The sequence below is a fragment of the Podarcis pityusensis genome (assembly GCF_964106645.2).
Source record: "Podarcis pityusensis genome assembly, chromosome: 8".
NCBI lineage: Eukaryota > Metazoa > Chordata > Lepidosauria > Squamata > Lacertidae > Podarcis > Podarcis pityusensis.
Genome location: NC_138033.1, coordinates 81,920,995 through 81,947,811, shown reverse-complemented (window position 1 = coordinate 81,947,811; position 26,817 = coordinate 81,920,995). Strand labels below are relative to the sequence as shown.

The 26,817-nt window shown below is 42.6% G+C and overlaps 1 protein-coding gene and 1 long non-coding RNA gene across 5 annotated transcripts in view; one reads left to right on the top strand and one right to left on the bottom strand.

Annotated features, from left to right (window-relative positions):
- Window positions 1-20,323, bottom strand: part of HECTD4 (HECT domain E3 ubiquitin protein ligase 4) — a 111,942-nt gene extending 91,619 nt beyond the window's left edge. For all 4 annotated transcript variants that reach the window (XM_081017223.1, XM_081017224.1, XM_081017226.1 and 1 more), the window contains exons 1-2: window positions 19,798-20,323; window positions 2,626-3,143 (exon numbers count right to left, since the gene is read on the bottom strand). In XM_081017223.1, the coding sequence (XP_080873349.1) occupies window positions 2,626-3,143; window positions 19,798-19,989 (710 nt within the window). In that variant the 5' untranslated portion in view covers window positions 19,990-20,323. The remainder of the gene's footprint in view (window positions 1-2,625; window positions 3,144-19,797) is intronic.
- The window catches only part of LOC308483601, a 202,136-nt gene that overhangs the window by 172,239 nt on the left and 3,080 nt on the right, over window positions 1-26,817 (top strand). The gene's annotated exons all lie outside the window — the stretch shown is intronic.

Genomic DNA, 26,817 nt, shown 5'->3' with positions numbered 1-26,817 from the left:
ATAAGCCCTTTGTTTCATAGCTTTACCTGAGAAACTGACTCATGCCATCTGGCTTGCTATGAATTGTGTAAAACCTGATGCCTTTGCTACAGCTTGGTTCCCCTTGGTCTCCCTCATCAGTGATTCTGTAGGAGGACAGATTCCACCATCTTCTCAGATGAGCCACTGAAAAACTCATTGAACTTGAACTCTTGTGTTATCCTTCTCCTGATCTCCCTCCTCTCCTTTTACTCCAATTCTACTTTAGGTTATCTGTCAACTGTGAAACTGACCTGTGGGCCCCCCCCCTCTCTTCTTGTTTTCTTTATGTAATTGTCTTGAGCAGGGGTCAGCAAACTTTTTCAGCAGGGGGCCAGTCTACTGTCCCTCAGACCTTGTGTGGGGGCTGGACTATATTTTTTGGGGGGGAAATGAACCAATTCCTATGCCCCACAAATAACCAAGAGATGCATTTTAGATAAAAGCAGACATTCTACTCATGTAAAAACACCAGGCAGGCCCCACAAATAACCCAGAGGTGCATTTTAAATAAAAGGACACATTCTACTCATGTAAAAACATGCTGATTCCCGGACCGTCTGTGGGCCGGATTTAGAAGGCAGTTGGGCCGGATCCAGCCCCTGGGCCTTAGTTTGCCTACCCATGGTCTTGAGGTTTACCTGCATTTTTTGTATTATACTCAAAAATTACTTTTTAAAATGTTTGAAGAAGCTGCATACATCCAGGTATATCAAATGATTCCGTCATGCTTTATTCAGATGACAGTGAAAATTCCAGGAAGAGTCCACGAATAAATACTGGCAATGCAGTGAGACAAACATGGGGGAGAAATTTAATTTGACAGCTGTTCTCAATTTGCCCATTAAAAGTGCTGGGATTCTCAACCATTTCTATCTAATAATTTTCGCAACTCAAATAAAAGCCAGCACAACTCACTGTAACCCTTTCTGCAAGTTTGTTTTTATTTAAACATTTTGAGTATAATACAAATTGTGTATCTATTGCGATCTTTATGGTTCATGGCTGGAAAATGATGGCATCATGTTCTCTAAATATAGCTTTATGGTTTTGTTTTCTGCTAAGTCATAAATGAGGAGGAAGCACAACAAAAACAAAAACCTACTTTGCTAGTCTACTTCTGAAAAATGATTAAAAATGAGACCACAGGATTATTACATGACATTAATCCCATGTATGCATAGTTGGAAATTTCATGTTCTCTGAGCCAATGTTCAAACCATCAGTTTCACAAGATCCAGTGATGCTACATAAAGGAATCCCAGCAGGGGCAACAAGGTCAATACCAATCGCAATCCAAGGTCTAAAGGCTCCTTCCCTGGCACTAAGGCAGCTAAGGAATATCCAATACCAGATTTTTTTGGAATCAATAGATTATTAGTATGTGCCATTTCTCAGAACTGTCTACCCATATACCTGAGCTTTCTGACACATTATCTGTAAGTCAGACTAGCATTTGCACCCAAAGAACCTACTGATGCTCAAAAGCATAATAAAAAAGAATAATAAAAATGAATAATAAAAAAAGAGCTGGAGCAAAGAACATGCCTATATTAGTTATAAAACATTTAAGAAAACATAGTTCTACTCATCTGGTCTTCAAAATATTTAAAAACTTGCTAATTGTTTTTGCACAGTGTATACTAATGTGGGAAGCTACATTTTACTTGTAATTCTTATGCCTTTACTTATAGAGAGCTATAAGAAAACATTCACATGACCAAGTCTTTTTTTCTTTTGTCTCTCTTTTGGTGATTGGCTACAGCCATTTTTGGAGAAACCATGGCAAGACGGGAGAGAGATATATCACAGATTACAAAAGTTCCCATAGGAAATCATTGGTTTATTATGTGAATGCTCACCTAACAAATGATTTCCTGGGAATGCATTGTGTTTGGAAAGCGGGACCTTAGTGTACTTTAATATTCACAAATGGATTCCTTGACCCACAAAACAACAGAAACCCCACTCACTGTACAGGTTCCTTTAAATTAGTGGTTCCCAACTGAGGGTTTGTGTAACCCACCCAGCAGGACCATAGCATCAGTGCTTTTTTTCTGGGGGGACGCAGACCCCTAAACATTTTGTGAATCTAAGTTTGGCCTCATTGAGGGGCAGTATTTCAATATGAGTAGGAAAATGAGAGTACCCCTAAACATTTTTTAGAAAAAAAGCACTGCATAGCACCATTCACATAACAAAAACTACTACAGAGATAACAAAACGTTCAAAAGTAGGGGGTCCATGGCTTGGCTTTTGAAAAACAGGCGGTCCGCAGTACTTAGCTGATGGGGAACCCCTGCTTTTATGATATGGGAAGGCTGTGTTAGACCAATCCTGAAGCAAACAATGTCCTCGCACTGCCACCTATGCCTCAATCCATGCCAGTACACATTCTTCCCTCTGCTGCTAGAAATTAAAAGTTGTGGCAAGGTGGAACAGGAGAAAAGAAGGCAATGGGACAACAAGGCCAAATTCCCATTCCTGAGCACAGTCCTGAATCCCAGGCACATCTTAATATTTCTGTCACAGTTTAACATGGGCATACAAAAGGTGAGCAATGAAAAGATCTACACATCCAGATTTCCCACCCTACGCCTCTCCTACCTTGCACAAGCCAAGGCAACAAGGGCAGCAGCAGCGTTTTCTTTTTGCTTTTGTGGAATCTGTTGGCCCGAAGTGGACGTCTCCTCCAGCCATGAGCAGAGCAAGGACTCAATGCCATTGAGACAGTCCACAGGCTCCTTAGTCAAGCTCAAGGGCTGACAGTCACGAAGGCAAGTCAAGAGCACCTCAGCAGTTATGTTACAAAGGGAAGGGTCTGTTCTGCTCTGGGACTCAATGAGAGGGAAGACCAAGAGCAGCCCCATCCGCGAAGTGAAAGGTGCTTGTTCAGGTTGCTGTAACAGGCCTTGCCGCTTGAGCAAGGCAAGGGCTTCCTCATCCCCAGAGTTTTCCCGTTCATGCTGTTCCTCCAAGGCAAGCTGGCGCTGGGCATTCCAGAGTCCACGCAGAGCATTCAAGCGGTATTCTAGCAGGCGGGCATAGGCGTTGCTCTGATTTCCACAGACAGAACGCAGGCGCTCTGACAGCTCCGTTGGATTCTTGGTTTCAAATGTTAAGATCTAGGCAGGGAAAAGAAGTGCATGCTGATGAATTAATGTGGCAGGATGCCTTTAGAAGAACTTTTGCACAAGTCAAGGCACTTGCTTTCAGTACCTAATGTGTAAATAAATATGACACAAAGGAAGAAAGTTCTAATAAAATAAAACCATATGTTTCAGAGGAATCAGGTCATCTAAATGCAGAACTAACTGAACAAATTGTGCACTTTAGGAGGTAACAACTGCAACACGATTTGTAATCACATTTAATAAATGTTTTTAAGATGCTTACTAAATTAAATTTACATCAAATAAATTTGAGCATGTAGGATAAGGGGGCTTGCAACCCAGATCACAGTACACAGGAAGGGAAGTTTTTAGTCCTTTCTCCCTAGCTACAATCTCCATGAATTTTGCATCCTACATGTTAATTAGCACTGGGAGAAAACTCATGGACAGGACTTTCTCTCCTTGTGCACTACAAATAAAGCTATGAGATCTGAAGCTGTACATTATGCCTCACTCTTCAGCTAGCGTCCCATCAGATACAAGATGCTATGACATACCTCCCTCCCCCTGAGAACAAGCAACACCACTTCAAAGAAAAATGATATGGAAGATTATAACAGAGAATCAAAGTGGGCAGTTCTTTCCTCTTTAATTAGCTTGTTTCTGTTTCTTAGAAATTAAGCCATAGCTAACTGTCTTGTTGGAACAACACAGTGACGCAAATGTTTACACCTCTGAGCAAAGACTAGCTTTGCTAAGTATCAAAACTGTATTTTAGGTCTTTCCTCCAGCTCAAATACAGTGTAAATTAAGTAAATTAACAGATGTTGAGAAATTAAACACTAAAATAAATATATATTCTCAAAAATACATAAAATACTCCTAAAATATGGAACAGAAACTAAACAAGTAAAAGGATTCATGATTAAGCAAGTGTAAAATATAGGGGGAAAATATTCTATAGGAGACATAACTCCTATAGACAAAACACATATTTTTATGTCCGAACACAAAGGGTTACAAAATAATGGACATGGTGGGGTATGTCAAACTACATTTTCCATCTATAATAAACATATTCTACGTATATCATTTTAGTTTTCCAAAGTTTCATTAACTGGCAACAGTTTTTCAAAGTGGCATTTTACAGTTGAGTAAAACAACCAGAAGCATTAGATGCAAGATGACGCAGAATTTCTCAATTTTTTTTCTAATCTTCAGCTAAACACCTCACCAAGAAAATAGACAATTGGTTAATGAGACTTAATTTAGTGACAGTTTTGCTTTCTTATTTGCTATACAGAGAAGAAATTTTAAGTAAAAAATAAAATCAGATAAGCTTAATACAATGCAACAATATTGGTTTAGCGAATTATGTTGGTCACAAATACACGTACTCTGCCAACCCAAACAAATGAAAGGAAAAATCTGTGTTTTATCTTTATCCCCATCTTTGAATTTCTTAGCATTAAGAAAATGTGATATTACTTGAATTTTTTTTTAATATTAAACAGCTCGTGACCAACAGAACAATGTGCAATTTACATAGTATAAATGTGTTGTCATATGTATCATTTAAACCCCTTTATAGAACTGATGTTTGTGTTTTTATTATGTTGGAAGCCACCCAGAGTGGCTGGGGCAACTCAGTCAGATGGGCAGGGTGTTATTATTTATTTATTTTATTATTATTATTATTATTATTATTATTATTACTATTCATTTTAAAGGAGGGGGGAGACAATAAAATGATTTAAGGTAAATTGGTAGCCATTTATTGAATACAGAGGATAAGATCACTCATAATGTTCTGAGGTATCAATATAGTACATGCAGGTCTCGTTAGCTGAACACAATGCGTTTTCAGGAAATCGTATGTTACGCAAGTGTTCACATAATGAGTAAACCATTTCAATTGATTCCTATTTTCCTTTTAGGTAAGCGTGGTTTGTCTGAAACCACTTGGCAGGCCAACCCTCAAAATCTTGCAGCCTAATTAGACCCACAAGCTAGAGGTTCCCCACTACTTGTATAAATTGACACTTTCTGTACCTTTTTCTTGTTCTTCTATAGAATTTTTTTTTTTAAGAAAAGAAAACAAATAACTTTTGCATAAACCACACTAATTTCCTGCTACTGATTGGCCACTGCTTATACGTCTGCTCTACCACTTATTCCCACCCTGGGAAAAGCACCTAAGCTTAACTCACTTCCTGACCTCACCAGTTTCATCACTGAGCCTTAATAGCTAAGCAGTTAAAACCAGAGCTGTGGCAGTGGGGTGGGTGGGGGGAACCCTTCTGCTGATTTCCCCTCCTGTCCTCTTTAATGATCCTGATCCATACTCACAAACATAATAATAGAATCACAGAAGTGTAGAGTTTGAAGCATCCTCAAGGGTCATCTAGTCCAACCCCCTGAAATGAAGGAATCTCAATGAAAACATCCATGACAGATGGCCATCCAGCCTCTGCTTAAATACCTCCAAGGAATGAAAGTCCACCACATTCCAAGGAAGTCAGTTCTGCTACTGAACAGCTCTTACCAGCAGAAAGATCTTCCTGATGTTTAGTTGGAATCTCCTTTCTTGTAACTTGGAACCATTAGTTCAGGTCCTACCTTCCAGAGCAGGAGAATACAAGCTTGCTCCATCTTTCATGCAACAGTCATCTTCAAATATCTAAAGGGCTATCTTATCTCTTCTGAATTTACAATGTTCTGGTCATTAAGAACTGCTCTTTTGGTTTTGTAGGTGAGATTACATGACATGCAATACCAAGGTTTTTCCCCAGAACAATTTAAATGGCATTTTGTGTTATTTCTAAATAATTTTCAAGGACAAACTCAACAAACAACAAATTGGATTATCTAGAAAGGATTTCAAGGATAATTAACCAAATGAAATCAGCTGGTGTACACTCTTTAGCTACTGCTGCAAGTATTGATTTAGCAGTGCCCAAAATTCACAATTGCTTTTAAAAATCCATTACGGTGCTAAGCGTTACTAATTTGCAGTGGCACCTTGTCAGTTCTAGAACTAGCCAGTTTTATTGGAGGTAAACAGTAATACTTCCCACCACTCTGCCCAAGGTGGCCCTATACCCCATTTTCAAATCTAAGAATCTTGCGATTCCTGAAAGAACTCCATTCCATTAAAAGAAAAGAATTAGAGTCACAGCCAGACTATGATGTACAGAAAAAGTGGAGGAATGCAAATTCTGGTAGGCGTCAATCTTTGCTTTTTCCACCCAAGCCTGCCAGATTGTTATGGCAATGGAGATGAAAGCAGTGGTCAGAACTGAAAGCTGATGAAGGTAAGGATGACAATTAAGTAGCAGAGAGGAGAAATCAAAATTGTAATTACACAGGAATACAGGGTCAGGGGAGGGAAAAAACAGTTTAATCGGTTGATCAAGATACTGAACTCTGTATACACCAAAGGGCCTGGACATATTCCAGATACTCAGCTGAATGATAAAGTGTCATCTTCTCAAGACAGAACTCTTGGAACAGAGAGTGACAGAAGCCCCTTGGCCAAAACTATCCCAAAGACAATCAAATACAAAGAGAGGAAGGAGCCTAGGAATTTTCTGCGTGCATAGAGACAAATGAATGAGACAAAAGCAAACTCTAGTGGAGGCAATACCATGGCAGAATAACAAGGCCCATTTAATTTGTTGGCCAAGTAAAAGATAGGATGGTAGATTAAGAATTGTGCAACTGATTAAGTCCAAAAGGGCTTTGGACTTCTATTTCTTGAACAGCAGCCCACCATATGCTAAACCACTTCTGAAACTGAAGGAAGAGCCAAAGGAATAGGGACCTGCTGTTCAAAGAGCCTAGCTGATCTGCACAAGACTTAGGCATGACTGAAATAGCTCTCTGAATCTCATACATTGCTAAGCAAATGCTGGTGTTTCAAGAAAATCGCACCTCTTCAGAGTTGCCCAAACGTAGCCCAAGTAACTATGTGCTGTTGAATTTGCACTATGGATCCTCTTTCCAATTCACAATCAGAAGACTGGTCGTGTCCACACAGAGGAGTTCTCTTGCTAATGAGTTGTTCAGATCTGATTTTTCTGTGTGCACACTAGTCATACAAGTGTTTACACACTCCCCCTTTTCCTAGTCATCATATTCATTGCAATTCTGCTACTTGCCATCCACGCCAGTGGAAGGAGCTTGACAGAATGTATCCCATGATTTCAAGTCATGGGTCCAAGAGGGTTTCTTTTTGTCCTGCCACTTTCCCCAGTTCCGATTCAGCAGTTGGTTTTCCCAGGGAAAGCAGCGGGACAACAAAAAACCCTCTCAGACCTGTGACTCTGAAATCAAATGAAGGTGGAAGGGCCCCAAGTTGTGTTTTGTGTCCCTCCCCTCAATCACTCTCCTTTCTTGCACTCCACTAGCTTTTCCATTCTGGGCAGGTATTTAGGTATCTCTGTTCCGGTGTTTTGAGTGCAAATTTTAAAAAGACCTCCAATAAGTGTCCAAGTGCAAGAACAAATGTTGTAAGCATGTTGCATAACAGGGGAAATGGATAGTTTACTTTGTATTTATTACTACATTTGTATCTCACATTTCATCCAAAGAGCTCCTCCACCCCCATTTTATCCTCACAACAGCCCTGTGAAGTTGGTTAGGCTGAGAGACAGCAACTGCCTCAAGGTCTCTCAAGGGAGCTTCACATGGCAATGTCTGGATTTGAACCCTGGTCTCCCAGTCCAACACTCAAACCACCACACCACAATGGTTGTGCTTTTGGGGGGACTGGCAGGAGGGCAAGGGCACCTCAACATCCCATTTCCCACGGCTTCCATATATAGACAATACTTGAAGCAGAGGCATTTCAATTAATGATTACTGGAGTGTCTGAGGCTCCATACCAACTAAAGTCCATGAGTGTGAAGAATAACCAAACAAGCAGCTGATGAGCTGACAACAATGAACATGGGATCACCTGCTTGGACTCCCAGAAACAAAATGACTAGGTTGTACTCAGCTGAGGAGCAAATGGACACAAAGGTGTGGTAATAAAGGTCACTCACTAAAGTGTCACAGATGAAAAAAAGAGCTTCCATACCAGCAGTGGCTGCAGATGCATAATGAGTTATTTATTGGATATTCCACAGTAAGGGGAAATCCACATTAAATGGAAAAAGTATGGCCTAGCATTTTGATGACAACTAAGACATATGGAGGCTGTGAAAAACTTGCATGCACGAGATACACTGATTTCACAATAAACTCATAGCTGCAAGTTTCAGCAGTGGTCCAGTTAAGAAGTCAGGTAGTCTTAAGCACACAGTCAGCCTATATTGTTTACAAGGTCATGTTAAAGCAAACAAGAAGGGATTCTCATTTTACATCCCAGAAGGTGAGAAATAGGCCCAACTCTTCCAGCTGTGTGCAATTACATTCCACTTACATCTCTGTGCCACCTAAATAGATCGCAATATAATCTGGTACCTGGCTAGAGATTTTACAGGATGACTGTGAATACTGCTACTCCAACAAGTAATTTAGAAAATGGATGGTACAGAAAGCCAGCTTGTGGCTTTTCTGGATTCCTCTCTGAGTCTTCACTCTTGATTCCTTCTGTTATTTGTATCCACTGTTCGTACCTTTTCTCAGGATGTGGCTGCTGTTGCATGCTGACAGCTTATAGGAGCAGAAGGTGAGAGCTGAGAAAAGGGTGGGGACCAAAGGTGGACAAACTACCCCAGAAGGAGCATGCCACATCCCCCACCAGAGGTAAACTACATTATAGCTTAATCCAGACAAAGAGGTGTATGGGTTGTTAGGGGATGATAGATGGCTTCAACTGGCCAGCTAAACCAATATATATACACTCCAGCTTCTTTTCTCCCCCCTCAAACTTGGGAAAAGAATCAATCCTGTGGGATATTACGCTCCAATGGCCAAGGTGAATCCCACATCATCTTCTGAAGCTGGACTCCAAGCAAGGACCAAAACCATCAGATACTTTCCCACCTAAGCCCATTCCTTCCAGTCGAGGAGCAAAATCGGCAGACATTCTGCCCCTATCTACTTCCTGACACGGTTTACCTGCCAAGGTGACCAAAGGTGTCTCAGTCTCAAAATTAGACCTGCTTGAAATGGGTCCAATAGGTTTCATCCAGAACCTGGCCTAAGATGCTACCACACCTTCAAGAATCTTGCCACGATTCCTTGCAACCTCTAAACATGACCTAAAGATTGTGCCCCAATAGCTTCTATAAGGGATCTCAAGTCTTCCTCTTGCTATTTCTAAATATGCTGCCACTCCAAGTTACATTTTAGTCACTTCTGCAAATTGGCCAGTCCTGCACTGGTCAGATTCAGTCATTGGTCACTTTGTAAAGGTTCATTGGTAAACACACAGCACACACTTTCAAGAAGGGATTGCAATACTTAGGAGAAGGACTGTAGCTTAGTGACAGAGCATGCTTTGCACGCAGAAGGTCCACTTTCAATCCCTGACATCTTGAGCTAGGACCCCAGTCTAATATCCTGAAGAGCTGCTGTCAGTCAGTGTAGAGCGAAATGGACCAATGGTCTGTCACAGTATGTTTAGGGAAGTTTTTAATGTTTGATGTTTTATTGTGTTTTTAATATTCTGTTGGGAGCCGCCCAGAGTGGCTGGGGAAATAATAATAATATTATTATTAAGCAGCTTCTTATGTTCTAAGCTCCATCTACGAACACCTAGGAACATCTACAAAGGACTTTCGAAGCCAGCAAGGATTTGTATTGGAGATGATGGTTGCTGCTGCTGAAACTGTCCAATTAGGACTTCATTTTATTTCATTCTGTTGAGGGGCTTCAAGCACAGGAGAGGCAGGGCAGCATATTAAATAAATAAATGATACTGCCTACAGTGGTAAAAGAGAGGCTTTATAGAGAGCTAATGGCTTAAATCAAACGGTTTTCCAAGCCTGCCAAAACCTGATGACTTTTCAGTGTCACAGGAAAGAAAGGTATATGGAACATAGGCAAGACGCTGAATGATAGATAACCTGCAAAAAAGTGTAGCCCAGAAGGCACTCTTTAAATACAAACCTGTTCTGCCAGATTTTATTGGGTATGCAACCTTCCAGGTTCTGCACCAGGTAAGCACAATACTAAATGGTTTCATGCCCCCTTCTGAAAACGAAGAATAGTCCACTGGGAAAATGTGGTAGCAAAATTATTAAGGTTCATTTTCATTCCATATTTTAATTAAAGTTATGGTTAAACATATTTCAGTTCAGGTTTGAATGATGATCTAAATAAGCCACAGTTTTGCACACACTGAAATTAACAAAGTAACAGGTGCTACCACTCTGCTAACACTGGGCCATAGCAAATAGATTCCCTGGTGGCAGCAACATGGCCCAATTAGTGGCTTATATAGTGTGCAGCTTATAAAAATGCTTTAGGCTAAAAAGAGAAGAAAAGTTTCAATGACCCACTTTGCCATAAAAGAAAAGGGAGAGCTGAAAAGCCATCAAGGAATTTTGTGAGAATGGAGGGGGAATAGTTCTTTTTCTTTACTGATGCCATGAGTGCAGACTTTGCATTTTTGACAGCGACAAAACGAGGAAACTATGTATGTGTTGCAGACACCACAGAAAAAATGATCAAGAAATTCAATAACAAAACTGTAACAGTTTCCAGCTCTCAATGGTGAAAGTATCACCAAGGTTTTTCTTCCTGCATGGGATACCTTTTTTCCTGAAAGAGGCTTTGTACTAATAGACTGCAACTGACTCTGCTTCTACTCTGCTTCTACCACTGGTGTCATAATATTTTCCCAAGATTACACATCCCATGGGCTGTTAGCCAAATTCAGCAAAAGGGGTCTGCACAAATTCTAAAGCTATTAAATATACTTATATGAATGTCAGAGGTGGCAGGTCTCATTCAGGCATGTCAAATGGTCCTCCTCATTCTGGATCCAGTGAAATTTAAGAACCACTGCTGAATATAGATGGACTTAGTGACAAACAGTCAATGTTTTTGGTGGTCTACACATTTCAACACCCATTTCACATTTGATTTATGCACTTTGATTCTCTAGATGTTCAGCTCAATGGATAGACAGTTTTAATTTCCATCCCTGTCCTGGACGAACTGAGAGGCACTTGTTTCACTTCTTCAGTTCATTAACTGTGAAATAGGGGGACTAGAGCGCTATCTGTCTAAAAACTATGGAAACAATCTGCAGCCTTGATTGATTGATTGAAAGCATTTTCTTCAGCCAAAAAGGCTCCAAGAGCAACTTACAGATCAATAAGAAAATGACTGTCCCTACTCTCAAATTTACAATTTAAAGACATGACACAAAAGAAAAGGGGGATGGATAATTAGGTACTGTGTCACTTAAACATCAAACATGTATGAAACTGAGACTTTTGTGCTGAAAGATATTAAACTGTGCTCTGCATCGTGACAAAATTGCCGAGACACTACAATGCCCAATGGCTCCAACTTTTTGACCATGTGATTCCAATGCAGCTTAGGAAATTTTAAGATATAATTTTAACATATTCCAGAGATCTGCAAAGCTGAGAGAAAGCATCTCTCTCTCTCTCTCTCTCTCTCTCTCTCTCTCACACACACACACACACACACACACACCACCAAATTGTCTTAGGTTCAGGAGCAGCAACTTATTTGGGGGACCCTGGGGTCCTGTGATTATCAGTAATTTATTATTTTATTTTCAAAGGATTTTAGCCCACATTTTTAACCACTCAAGGTAGGGTAGCATATCAACACAATGCAATATTAAGATGGTATACAGCTTTCCTGGAAAACTCACCATACTATTAAAATTTGCCTGCAGTAAGTACAGTCCTAATACTCACATGGCACTGCAGCAAGGGACAAGAGGATCAGACAGAACTATGCTTATGCAGCCTAGAACACTTCTACAATAAGCAAGGCTCCCTAGCAGAAAAGCCTAGCACAAAGCTTGCCATTTCCTATTTATTGTCTTTCCTCTTGTTACAACCCTGTGTCTTTTTCAGTAAGCCCAAAGCATGGAAGTGTGTTGCCCCTGGAACACCAGTAGAGTGGTTGGTCTTAAATGTAGATGCAGATTCTGGTTTCTGCTTCTGTATTAACCAGCATTTTCAGAAGTGCCACTTACAAAGTGCAAGGCAGCAAGTCACAAATACTGAAACCCAATGTGAAGTCACTTTGGCAGCAATTGATTATAAGCATATGCTAAGCCAAGGTATTAAAAAAATAAAATACAAGCAGAATAACTTAAAGCTTCTCTCATCCCAACCTGGAAAGAAACAGCAACTTACGAAGAGGTGTATTTTTAGCACAGTGCTTAGGAAGCAAGACTCACAACTCCTCCATAATGGTAATGCTCACCAGGATTCATCAATTGGCAGCTCAAAAGATCTCTGGAGCTTGCAAGTTGACAGTTTCTGGTCTAGTACAGGGTACACCCCCCCTTCCCATTTCTTCATATTTCATTCATTTTATGAGCTGAAATACTCCCAAATAGGAAATGTATTAATCCTAGAGAACCACTGTTCAAAGAAGCAGAACTGGCTTTCTCAACAATTGTTTTGTTTTACTAATTTGAATGGTGCCACCTTTTAACATTCAGCTGGAAGTTTGCAATTGGAAGCCTTTGCCTGAGAATTAATCCATCATGGATGCTTCCCAGGTGCCAGAATAATCTCTGTGGAGCTCTGGCAACATCCCAAGCCCAGCACTGAACAAGAAGGTTCGTCTATGCTCATACTTTTCAGTTAACCTACACTGCACAAGCTGGCAGTTGAATGGAGCACATGCTAAAAAGGACAATGACATGAATACATGGGATGAAATTCTTTGGAGAAAAACAAAGGCTAGGATCCAAAGAGCTGAGCTGGACGTGGCCAAGAGCTTACATGCACCAAAAGGGCTATTTGCTTTTCCCTCTGGAATGACAGACACAAACACCATAAAATTAAAATGGCTACTTTAAACATTTCTCAAAATATCTGACCCACTCCCTCAACTCAAAGATTATAATATATTTGCTAAGAAATCAGTCTTTACACCTTTCACAATGAAAAAGTCATTTGCATCTTCAACTTTATTTCCAGTTGAACTATCACTCCCTTGTTTGCCCAAGAGCATTCCTGCATGTTTCCGTCTGCACAGGTTGCTTAGTCATTAGACACCTATCAGTTAAATCCTAATGAAATAATTGGTGGGTTGACATGCTGCCACCCAAAGAGAGAGATACAAATGAGGCCAGTTAAGAAATCATAATTTCCTCTCTGTACAGCCTTCCATTACTGACAAGGTGAATCACCGGTGAGAACTTCTGGAGAATGTTGCCACACTAGTTAGTAGCAAAAGTAATTTCTAAGGCACATGAAAACTTCCTAGGGCTTACAGCAGCTCCAGGTAAATATGCACCACTTACTTTGATTAAATGAAATAGAACAAAGTTTAGGTCAGTTTTTAGAAATGGCCATCTTACACACTTGCAGGGTACTCATTTGGCTCCTCTGAATTAGTTTTTTACCCTTCAATGATGCTTAGTATCACCAAGTACAGAGTGGTAGCCGCTGCCACTTAGCTCTTCCCTTGCATTTAAAATCCTCAAATCCAGAGGCTTCTTGATCGCATGGGAAATGTGTCCATGTGAACAAAGGCTCCCTTGTCCATATGGGAAGCAGCTCTGTGTGCATGACAACAGTTCTACAAAATAAACAGGGTAGCTCTTCCTTACTTGCATGGGGACATCATGGGTACACTGGGACTCCACCAGAGTTTTGCACAGAACCGATAAACTATCCAGTATGTGTGCAAGTATGGCAGAAGCACAAAAGGGTGAGAGCGAAGACGCAAAACAGTGGCACCTCGGTTTAAGAACAGCCCTGTTTACGAACTATTCAGTTTACGAACTCTGCAAAACCAGAAGTAGTGTCCCAGTTTGCAAACTTTACCTCGGTGTTAGAACAGAAGCCGAACGCTGGAAGGGCACTGATGGCGGGAGGCCTCATTAGGGAAAGCGTGCCTCAGTTTAAGAACTGTTTCGGTTTAAGAACTGACTTCTGGAACGGATTAAGTTCGTAAACTGAAGTACCACTGTATAGTACAAGATGATGACAGAGGCCTGCTCCTCAACAGATGGGCTGTGATTACCACTGGGCCCACCAAGCCTGTCTAAACCTGTTCCTCACAAGGAACATTGTAGTCAGTCAGGAAATGTCTATTAACAAGTCCCCAGCAGGACAAACAATATCCCCCAGATAGCATGTCAGAGAGGGGTTTGGCCCACCTGACAACCCAAGTAACACCTTGATTAGAACAAACTGCCAAGCTCTGCTGTTGTTCAATTTATTTGCTCTAACCACAGAATGTAAACTATCAGAAGGGGACCTGAGAGTACTTTGTATGTATCTCTGATATACCTAAGTTCATAATATTTATTGAATGAAGAATATACCAGGGCATAGTTATCAAGTTTGGCTACATACTTCTATGTGCATTGCTGAAAAATTACTATCACTGCATAATTTTCAGGAACACACATGACAGGGGACAGGTCCACGAATGACGGGGTGCCCAAATGCAGTAGGTATTTATTTATTATGATCATTTAAATCCTACCTTTAAAAGAGAGAAGTCTTTCTAAAGTGCCTTACAAAAAAGTAAAACAATATTATTTACGGCATTTTGTTAATACAAAAATGTAAGTCTTGCTTCAAAGCCCACTTAAAGGAGTTTCCCAGGAAAGCTATTCTACAGTTCTGGATCCATCACTGAAAAGGTTGTGGACTTGGTATCTGTCAATCTGATCTTCCCTAGCAGCTGTCCAGAGAACAGGTACTCCTCTTAAGAAATGTCTAAGCATACATTCAAACAAAAGTGTGAGGTACCTTCTTCCCTTTGGTGTGGGAGTTATCAGTATATGCTATGCACGTTTTCTGAGATGTTTAGGTAGGAATGGGGCACCTCTGGCCCTCCAAATATTGCTGAACTATAGTTCTCATCATCCCTGGCCATTGGCTATGCTTGCTGGGGCTGAAGGAGTTGGAGTTCAGCAACAACTGGAGGGCCAAAGGTTCCCCACAGTCACATTAAGGGGTTTGGGATAGACTAAAATTGTTTCAAGTCCAACAGACTCACATAAATATACTGTATTTTTCCGTGTATAAGACTAGGGTTTTTTTCCTAAAAAATAATGTCAAAAATTAGGTGGCGTCTTATACTCTGGGCCATCTCCCTCCCCCTTTTTCTTTAATCTGAGTCCCCCAAAATAGGGGGCATCTTATACATGGGGGCATCTTATAGACGGAAAAATATGGTAATATGTGCTTGGGTCAAAAACAAGTATCTACTGGCCAAGAACTATTTTCTTTTCAGTAAGGCTGCAACTGAGCGGTCTTGTCACTTCTAGATTATGAACCTATAGCAAAGCATAGCTGACACTTGAGATAGTAAAAAAGGACCAATTTTTATTAGCCTATCAGACCAAAGGCCTATTTAGTCCAGCATCTTGTACCCTACAGTGGGCAATCAGACACCTATCGGCAGTCAACAATCAAGACATAAGCACAATATTCATCTCCTACTATTATTTCCCATGTGTCTGATCCAGGAGTAAACACTATTACTGTGCATTTGACCTCCCTGAGATGGCAGGGTAAAACCACATTAAATATATTGTTTACAATCCTTTTGAAGAAGCCCTGAAACTAACATATTTCAAATGAAACTCCAACACTGCTTGCTACTATGAGTGAGAACCTCTATTCCTGACTAGTACACTGCGAATCTGTTATTTATAAGTGTGTTATTTCTCCATATTCCTTGTTGTGGTAACATGTAATCTCTATTCCATTTTACAACACCCTGCCCTCAAAATAGTCCCATTACTCTCCTCCACTCTTTCTGAAATTCATAGCATATGAATAACACAAATGGGAGACCACCAGGGCTCTCCATATCACCACAGTAGGACAGTGAGATGCTGCTGCACCAATTTACAGTCTGCCAATGTTTGGAAGCTTTATCTTTGCAACCATATGGGCCCAAACCCTTTTCTCCCCCTCCCCGCAATATGTGAAAGCCTGAATTGGCTCCATCACCATCACTTCTAACTCTTTCTTTGCCTGAATGAATTTCTGAAGCTCCTTGTTATTCCATTTAAATACTTTTCATGACACAATTACTGAGACAGGCTGCAAAGAGCTCTAATTAACTGTGACCTCTCTAATGAGGCAACTTTCCCAAGTTCTTGCCAAAGTGTGTGTCAGTGGTGTACTGGGGCAAGCTCAAATTTTTTTTACAGAAACAATGTATGAAATGTGTAGTAAAGAAACAAGATGAAGTGGCCAACAATACACCATAAAGTGCTGCAAGGGGCTTATTTTAAGCAAATTTAATGGCAAAACACTTAAGGGTTTATACTATGTGTACAATGGAAAGCTACTGGAGTGTCTCAGGTTCTAGATAAGCTGAACCAATGGCGTAGGGTAGTCAGTCAATGGAGTGTTTGTAACACAGAGATGAAAAGAGTCAACTCTCCCCAACCCCACCCAAGGCACAACCATCAGACGCTCCACCCCCATCCTTGTCAGTTATCCCAAGCCTCCAGTGGCTTTGCAAACCTTAGTGCCAAAATTAGCACTATCTAGCTTAGGCTCAGGTTAGACACAATATTCCTGTTCTCTGTCTGGTGGGCTTGCATGCTACCTCTTCCATCTGGTGCCAATTTACTCCCTCCCTCCTTCCATGGCTTCTTTTGATCATGGGGTGATAGATAAATATAATAACCCTTAATGTTGTTATTCCAACAAACCCATGTCGAATTCGTAATCCATACTATACAGTACAAGAGTGAAATGTCTGTCAGCTGCAGCTTCTTTCACCTTACCAAAAGGCCTCACATATCCATTTTGATTCTGTAGCAAGTTTTACATAAACTTTCAAGCCTGGACAGCAGGAGGCTTAATCAAGCAAACCTTGGAATCATGTGTCCATGATCAACTTATGGATAGGAATGCCATGGATAAGCCCAGATAACTACCAGACATGCAATTTGACCATTAATGTTTGCTTAACCAATGGGTTCAACTCTATCTTTGCAAATAAGCTGTACTGTTACCAAAAAAATTAACTCAAGACCACAAGACTAATTAATCATTGCATTCTTAACTCCCCCAGAAACAGCAGATGTCAGTAACAAAAGCATAGCCTTGCAGAGCTAGTAGAATTCACTTTAATAACACGGGGGGTGGGCACAACAGTAAAATAAAATATGTTTAGAAATATTAAGTCTCTTTTCCCACATTAAGCTGAAGGGCATGAACAAGGAATTAACCTTGCTATCATCAGAGTACAGTAATAATTTTGTCCAGGCTGCTCGCTACTAAATCTGTTACTGCTCAGGATTCTTTTTAGCAATAAGAAATAACCTTCTGCTGAGCCCCTAAACAACTGCAGGTGATCAAATATAAGCATTCAATGCAGCGCTTGCTGAACCATCCCCATTCGGTTCACGCCACCCGGCTTCTGACAAAGAACCTGTGTCACTGCAAGCCACACTGCTGGGGGAGAGGGCGGGGTGATGGAGGGAGGTGCATGAGAAAGAGATGCAGACCAGGGAAGAGATGCAAGCAGAAATGACTGACAGCAATTTCCCCAAACTACATATTTCAAACAACACACAATTGCTCTCTAACTACAGTTCAACTGCCCATATTTACTGGAGGAGGAGGCTGAAGTGGAAAAGAATCATAGCTACTTCCCTCGGCCTTTCAACAGTCATTATAACCTCTAGTCTAGATACTCAGTACTTAAGAACACCCCAGATATTTCACTTGAAAATAATTATTGCTAAATAACAAAATAATAATAATTAAGAACACCATAAAATCAATTTTCAAGAGACTGCTCTCTGGGCAATGAAGACAGGGAGGTTTTGCCCTTCCTGGTTCAAAACAAGGTTCCGAAAGCCTTATCATCTTACATCCTGCACCTTCCCTGGTGCTGAATCACCTTTGCATCATCATCATTTCAACAAATTTGGGTGTCAGACCTGGCAGGCATGTGTATGACTTGTTGCTTCATTCTCTCCTAATTATCTATCAATCTCTCCCCTAACCTAATTATGATCCTAGTGCATCAAGGCTTTTTTTGGAACAGTCAGGTGCTCCTCTCTCATCCCCACCCAAAACCATTCATCACCACCCCTTATTGAGTTTTCATCCGAGATTTCACAGCTCCCCATCCTCCATCTAGTAACCACAATCCCCTACTACTTCACAGTATATCCTCCATCACCTTCACATTGCTTCTCCTAAGCTCCTTTCACCCATTCCTCACACTTCTTGCTCTTCACATTTTACCAAAGTCTAAAGGCAATTTAGTTTGCTCACTAACCAACATTCCTGTGCCCTCAGCATACCTATACCCTTCTCATTTTGACCCTTCATCTTATCCCCACTCCCCTTTTGGCCTTCTCTTCAATCTTACCCTATCTTTTACTAACTGGCACCCCACCTTCAGTTATTGCTCTTTGTGAACCCTCACCCTTTCTTTTATTCCCCTTCCCCATATTCCTTCCAACTTAATGCCCACTGTCACATATTTCTTCTGTCCTCTTTCATTCTTTCAAATCTCTCCATTTCAGTAACCCACCATTTTTGATCCTCCATATCAGAGTTTTCACATCCTACCTTATTCCAAAGCCTTGATTTGGGGGTACACCCAATTCCGACACTTCTCCTAAATGTTAACATTTCTTCCCAACACCACAAATTCTGGAGACACCTCTCCCCCCCCCCCCCAATTGATACTCTGTCTTTTCTAACCTCTTGATTTAGGGTACTGCATACACATATGAACATCTCATCTTTTACTCTTCCGCCATCCCTATCCTTTGGGGTTGTAAAAGATGTCAAAATCATCCCCTAACTCTGAAAGATCTTAATAAATTGTTGATTAAAAACATCACCATCACCATCATCATCATCACTGAGAGGAGGAAAGAAATACAAGGGGGAATAGATTCCTCTTTATCCTCTGCCTAATTATGACCCTTTGGCATCTCTCCCCTCTCTACCACCCCATTCACCTTGACATCCCCTCCCCAATGTTATTGTTAAAGCCCCTTTAAGGAGGTCAGATGTTGGTTGTGATGATGACAACCAATGCTGATGAATGCCAGATCCACCCACCCACCAATCTTATTGTTAAAACCCATTTACGATTATGATAAGATGCTCCCCCAATCTTAATGCTAAAAACTACTTCACAGGGAAGCAATGAATATAATGATGTAGACTAGATGATGAAGGCCAGACACATCTTATTGTTAAAAGCCCACTCTGCGGAGGTGAGCAGGCCCTGAAGATGATGATGAAGAAGAAGAAGCAGGAGGAGGCCAAATTCCACCCCACCCACACAATCCATCGCTAAATTGCAGGGATGAGGATGCTGACCTGATTCCTCGCCCCATAGACGCTCCATTTATAAGCCTAAACTGGGGGGGGGGGGGGAGAGAAAGTGTGTGTTTACAGTTGTGGCGCTGGTGAAGAACAGATTCCCCCCTCCTGCCCCACCTTATTGTTGAAGAGGAGGAGGAGGAAGGGCAGCCAGGTCCAGTCCCCGTCTCCCTCCCCCTGCGCCCTCCGCATCCCGTTTTTCTCCTCCTCACCTCCAGCTCCGTGTCTCCCGGCTCGGCCACGCCGATGATCTCGCTGGGCAGCTCGGCCAGGTCCGTAACCCGGATCAGCCCGTCGTGGAGGAAGATGGTCTCCTCCTTCACCGACAGCCACTGCGCAGAGTCTGCCGCGGCGGCCGCTGCCGCAGCAGCCGCCGAACCCGACGCGCCTGCCGGGGACCCCATCAGGAGGCGGCGGCGGCGGGTGAAGCCGAGGCGGCGGCGTTGACAGCACCTGCCTCAGCGTAGGGGAGGGGAAGGGATGCTGTTGCTGAGGGAGGGAGGCGGATCCCTTCAGCCCCCCGCCATGGCGGGGAGGAGCCGAGCCAAGGAGAAAGAGGGAGAGGAGGAGAAAGGGGAAAGCGGGGGGCGAAGGGATTTTTTGTGGGGGGGCGGGGTGGGTGATGAGGGTCGAGGGGGGGCCCCAGTCAGTCAGGCGGCGCCTCTCTCCCCTCTCCCCTCTCCTCTCCCTCACACACACAGGTGACAGCGCGACGCCATGTTGGAGGCGGAGGGCTGCTGAGGCGGAGGGACCAGCATGCACCGCGCGCGCCGAACCGTGATAGAAAGAGAGCGAGGGGAGCGGGAGGCCGCGGCGAGCGAGCGAGCGGGCGGGAGTGACTGACAGGTGCGCGCGCTCCGAAAGGGAGGGGGGAAGAGCGGCGGCGGCGGCGACGTCGACGACCGGGCCCGCTCACTGGCCGCCAGGGAATAAGGAGCCCGCCCCCTTTCGAGCCGGTTGGCTCCGCCCACCTCTCTCCCCTCAGGCGCCTCCTGCCTGGTCTCCCTGCGGCGGCTTCGCTTCTTTTCTTTATTAATTTCCCTCAGAAAATTAAAAAAAATTCGGCTTGGCCCAAGGGGGAGAGTTCTTTGTCTCTCTCCCTCTCCACCGAACCGTCGTCCTCGCTGTTTGTACCTATTCCGTGTGTACATGGCGTGTGGCCGAGCTTCATAAGCAAAGAGCAGAGGGTCCCTGCCCTCAAGGAGCTTCCAAATATGTCTCTGTCACCTCACAGGCTACATGCCCCACAGCGCAAATACGTAATAAAAATTTTGTCCTTTTGTCACTTAGCTGTCATCACCGACATTATTTTTTATTTTACAAGACTATTATATGCTTCCAGGGTTCATAGTGAGTCTCATAACCCACAAAGCGGCTTTCCCCAGCCAAACGGGTTGTAAATATGTTATGGTATTTCAAAGTTCCGATCACCTCTGTTTGTGTAAATGGGCATTCTTTTAAGTTTTCATTTAGTATTTGTATTGTTCGTTAAATGTGTATACCGCTCTTCACCCGTAGTTCTCAGGGCGGTTCAAAATACAAGATAAAAACACTAGATACATAATAAAAACAAAAGCAAAAAAACAAAACACAAACCAATAAATCCTTGTTCCCATTTTACATGCCAACTTAACAATTCTTGTCAGCCTGGGTGGCTGGTTGGTTAGAGCGTGGTGCTGATAATGCCAAGGTTGCAGGTTTGAGCCTCATATGTTTTGTATATGCTGTAAACCCTAGAAACCCAGCCAGGTGGGTGGGGTATAAATAATAAAATTGTTATCACTATTAGTATTATAATAAACTTTTATTATTTATCTCTTGTCTGGTTTTGGAAAGGCTTTGTCAGCCCATGGGAGTCATAATAAAACACCTGGAAAAGGCAGGATTTTGCTCTAAGTTGATGTCGTCGTTCCTGGTTTAGAATGGATTCTGATCATTTATTTTCCCATTTGTGTTGGTTTCCCTATCATGTTCTATACTCGATTCCTTTCTTATTTCTAGCTCAGCATCACTAAACAAAACTTTCTAGATGCTTCAAACAGTGCCAAATGACTAAGCCTGCCTTACACAAGATGACTGGTTTTCATACAGGCTTATTCCCAGATAAGTCTGGTTAGGTTCAAAGCCTTCCATCTTCCAGATGAAGGAGGGTAGTCCTAAATTAGCTAGATTCCTCCTTGCACTTCAAAGCCATCCTTTCCTCCTGTGCCTTTGGTTTCTAGGTCTTCCTCTCACACTTCAATATCTTCTTGCTGAACAGGCAGCCCTGTTCAGGGAAGTTTTTAATGTGTGACATTTTAATGTACCGGTATTTTTAATCTTTGTTGGAAGCCGCCCAGAGTGGCTGGGGAAATACAGCCATATGGGCAGGGTACAAATAATAAATTATTATTATTATTATTATTATTATTATTATTACTGCACTGGCAATTTTCAGGACCCTTCATCTCATGCTATTGCAATTGAGGGGGCTGCTGTTAGTATGTATGTAAGAATGTTGGGACTCTTTCCAATACACAGCAGAACCGATCCTGCGATAGAACCAGGTGCCTTAGATGGTTTTCTCATCCTGCTTCGCTTAAATTGCTTTACAAATCTCCAAAGTGCCATCTGATAACAGGCTTATTGCTCTGCAAGACTCTCTCCCAGAGGCAGAGGGAATGCAGTCTTTCCAAGGCTGAAGTATACAAGTCTGAAGCCAGAAATATACAGGAAAATAAAAAATAGCCGGCATCATATTACAACGTATTTTTATACACCATATATATTATGAGAGAAACTTGAGTGAAGTTATTTGAGATAAATGCAAGACAAGCAGTACCCGAGTGATGAAAAGTGGGGTGCAAGAGGGAAATATAATAGTTATTGGCATTTTATTAATGAGAATGTGCAAATTAGTGCTCAAGTTGGAAAGGTGAGATGCATTTTGGCAGAGCCCAACCTTTGAAAATGTGTAAGGTAATCACTCAGCTTTCCTTCCTTTATCCCTGATGCCCAGTGGGTTAAACCAGCCTTTGCTGATCTCGTGCCCTCCAGATGTTTTGGGCTCAGAACTCCCATCAGCCCCAGTGAGCAAAGTTGCAGCTAAAGCGAGAAATAATGGCATGTCCCTGGGGATTCACAAGGCAGTTCACTCCATTTTCCCAACGTTTCCTTAACTATTTATTTATTCATAAACATATTTATATGCCTGTATTTCATTAAAAATATTGAAGTGGTTTACAACAAAAATACATAAAAGCATTGTTAAAATGGTACAGAAAAACTTAAAAACAGATATTGGTTAACCGTTGTAGAAATATGTGTTCTTAATTGCCTGCATAGGTCTGGCAGAACAGATAAAGAATCACAAAAGGGATTTGCATAGAAACCTGCTGAACTGAGCAAGATTTCACCCCCATTCATTAGCCGATAAGTGGGGGGTTAAATACTACTGCTATGGCTGCATGCTGCTGTTTCCTGCTAGGAACAGGAGTGCACAACCAATGCCTGATTTAACCCGCCCCCCCCCCCTTCTCATCAGATGACACGACGAGTGATGTCAGTTGACGAGCAGGTTGCCGTGGTTTGGGGGAAATGACCTTGTGGGCCAACCTGGACCCTCTGTCCAGCTAAGATTGGCAGGCAGATCCCACCCCTGTTCTATTTTAATCTTGCAGAAGGCTGTGGGCTACCCAAAATGCCTCAAAGCACATTTCCCCAGCTATTATTGCAGATGCGGCTTTCAGGGGAAGGGAGGTATTGCATTAAATTGTTAAGTTTTATACAAATCAGCAACAATAAGATTTATTATACAACCATAGACCTTTTAATGTAAATCCTATCAACTCCTTTCTCTTTCTCAGTAAGTGATGTAGTCTGCAAGGCACAAACAAAAAAATAAAGACCAGAAAAGGTTACCTTACAGTAGTGCTATTAGTTTACTGGCCAAACCGGGGCCAGATTATTCAGTAAGGTTGCCAGACCTCTAGAGGTGACATGAATAATCCAGGTTTTCCTTTATTCTTCCAGGTGGCAGATTGCATTGCCAGGTGGGTGAGAGTGCATTAAACAATTTTTCTTAGATGACTGCATGCAGCTTGTAAGTTTCAGTCTGGCAGGAGCCAACTGCAAATTATTGCATATGCTCTTGGTGTGGGTGGGGGTCTGTACTTCTCTGCCCCCCCCATTAACCTCTGTCTCCAGGACTCAGTAACGGGAGGGAGCACAGAAGAATCACCAGGGATGGCCACAATTATATCACCAGGGGGCACCTATAGGTCTCTGGTTTGGGATCTGAAATCTCAGTGCCTAGAATGCTCCTGACCTGGTAACCTTAGTTAGCAACAATCTATGTCATGACTCATCTATAGCGCATAGCATGGTTCTCAACCAAGATGCTCCACACTGATTCATTCCCATGCACTTCCTGTGTGTTGACAGGAGTGTCAAGCCATTTCCTCTGTTATTATTATTTAGCCGAGTTCCTAACTGGTGTCATTTGTATGGCATGAAGAGTTGCAGGATGGGTTTTGGCTTCTGGGAACAGGTTTTCAATGACTGCTTATGTGCTAGTAGTCTATTACTCCAAATTGATTGGCAATTTCACATCCTTTATAGGACTCTATACACTGTTGCAGCATGCAAGCCCAATCTCTGAATGGCCAGGGACTCCACGGGCCTCAGCACTGGCTTCAGTTACCTTGGAAGGAAGGTCAATGGAAACTCTGGTGTCTTTGGCTCCAGCACGGAGCAGACATGTCTCTTCGTCTCCAGCTTCCTGCACCAGCTTCTAAGCATCATCACACAAAATTCTTAATACACAGCCCCTTCTTGGCCAATTGTGGAAGCCATATCCAGCCAGCCGAGGTGGGCCCACCAATGTCTCTATGGCAACAGAGCAGTCTTTAAAGATGTGAATGGCAGGTACTTAGCTGAGCAGCTAAGGCAAAGGAACAAAAGAACCAGCCTGGCTGGTTCAGCAAGCTTCCTCCTATAGATTCTAGCCTCCCATACAGGTTCGGAAGAGACCCACTGGCATGGATGACTTTCAGAGTATTTGAGAAATTGATGGTTATTGCTGGCTTCTAGACATGGTAGCAATGGTATCCATCCATGGTCAGAGACAGCAATGCTTCTGAGTATCAGTTGCTGAAAACCAGAGAAAGGGAAAGCGTCCTTGTGCTTGGGTCCTGCTTGCTGGTTTCCCATAATAGGCATCTGTTCATCCACTGTGAGAACAGGATGCTGGACTAAATGGGCCTGATCCATCAGGCTTTTCTACTGCTCTCAATTCTTACTCTTATCAAACATGATTGTTCTACAGTATTTGAATCTTTATTCATGCTTGGATATTTTGAGAGTTTTCCTGCCCTTGCCCCTGGGGTATTCAAAGAGTATAAAGCAACACAGGCAGCCTATGAGGTTCAACTTATTTGCCCTTGAAATTCTCAAATTAAAGGCGTTGTGTGTGTATCTAATGATGACTAACAAGGACCTCATTCAAATAATCCTGCTAATGTTCGTTCCTATATACGCAGGGATGATAGCGTAACCTTCCGGACTCGTCAAACATCAGCTTGTTACATCATTTTATTTATGACTTAAGGGTTGTATTCAGGTGCCGGCCCTTGCCCTGTATCTCCTGTTGTAAAGATGCAAGATACTCACCTTGCAACCACCGGGTGACTCACAGTGGCCATCACCCAGTGTGCATGTCTAAAGATGTGGTAGGCAGATCCAATCCTTTCCTGCCCAGCAATCCACTCTTGAACCAAAACTGTGCTTAGTGGGCTCACAGCCGAAGTATGTCCACTGTTTTACTTGCAGGCGATCAAATAGAAATTTTAAGAAGTGCTCCATAGCACATTTCCACCCTGTTGACTACCGAAACCAATTACACTAACTCGAAAAACAATTTAGCTGCTCTTTTTCTGTGCTCTCTGACCCAAAGCTTTCCTCCCACCGCTTCCTCAGGCAATCCAGCCTTCCTCCTCCATCCCTTTGCCCTCTCAATTGCTGTTTTAAGTGAGATGTTTTGCCAAAGGCAGATCTGATGCTAATAAAGTACATCAGGGAGTTTTTGCATCTATTTTTGGAAGCAGATACCTTTCTAACATTTTCTATTAGCTGTCCCAAGGCTGGAGAGGAGGGTGGTAGTGGTGGGGAGGATCGTAGCCATTCTGCGCTCGGCGAAAAGCAATGAGTCAGCTAAACTGGACAGCAGCCAGCTCAGAAAAAGCAGATGACTTGAAATGATTGTCCATGTAGAGCCATCTATGTATTCGCACAACTTCTGGCAGTGTTTACCTTGATTTTGCCAATCATCCCAATTGGAGGATGTCTTCACAATTTTACAGATTAAACCACACTGCTAAAAAGTGAAGCGTTTCTGAATGGCGGGAAGCCCATCTCTCAAAGAGCAATAATGTCAAAGGATTGTTGCATCAGCTCCCAGGGATAGTGGGAGTTGTACTTCAGTGGAAGGCTACAGAGTCCCACCCTCAAATTGGGAACCAAAACTGTGCCTAAAACCATAAATGCCATGGTCCCTACCAAAGAATGTGCAGAATCAGGGAGAACTGGAGTTTCCTCCCCTCAAAAGTATCGGGCAGGGGGAGAACCACAATGCAAAACACAGCAGGGGCAATTGAAGAAACATCTGCGGCAGCTGTTGTTCAACTCCAGATCCCATTCACCCTATTGGCCATGTGGGTTGGGGCTGATGGAGCCAACATCTGCAGGGCCAGATGTTCCCTGTCCTGAGAAAGATATTCTTAAAAGGACTCTCAGCTTTGGCCATACTGCAGAGATGTGGTGATGGTGCTGCTGCTACTGGTGTGTTGGGGGTGCTCCTCATGGTCCCAAGTGCATGCAAGTCAAGGGCCTGGCAGGGATCTAGAGAAGCAGGACCAGTGGGGTGGGTGGGGAGTAGTGGAGGCTGGGGCAGTCAGGGTAGATAGATCTCAGCTGTACAGCTGGTAGGAAAGAGCAAACTCAGGTTCCTGCTTTTAGACTGGCAAGGGGGGGGGGATTTTTAAGACCCCCAATTCTAATGTCACACATCCAAACCTCTCCTTGTATGCCCCATGGAGGACCATAAGGTCCATAAATAGCAACACCCTAGAGGTCCCAGGCCCTAAGGAAGTTAGATTAGCCTCAACCACAGCGAGGGCCTTTTCAAAACTGGCCTGGTGGAACACTCTGTCTCATGAGACCAGGGCCCTGCGGGATCTGATTTCTGTAAGAATGAG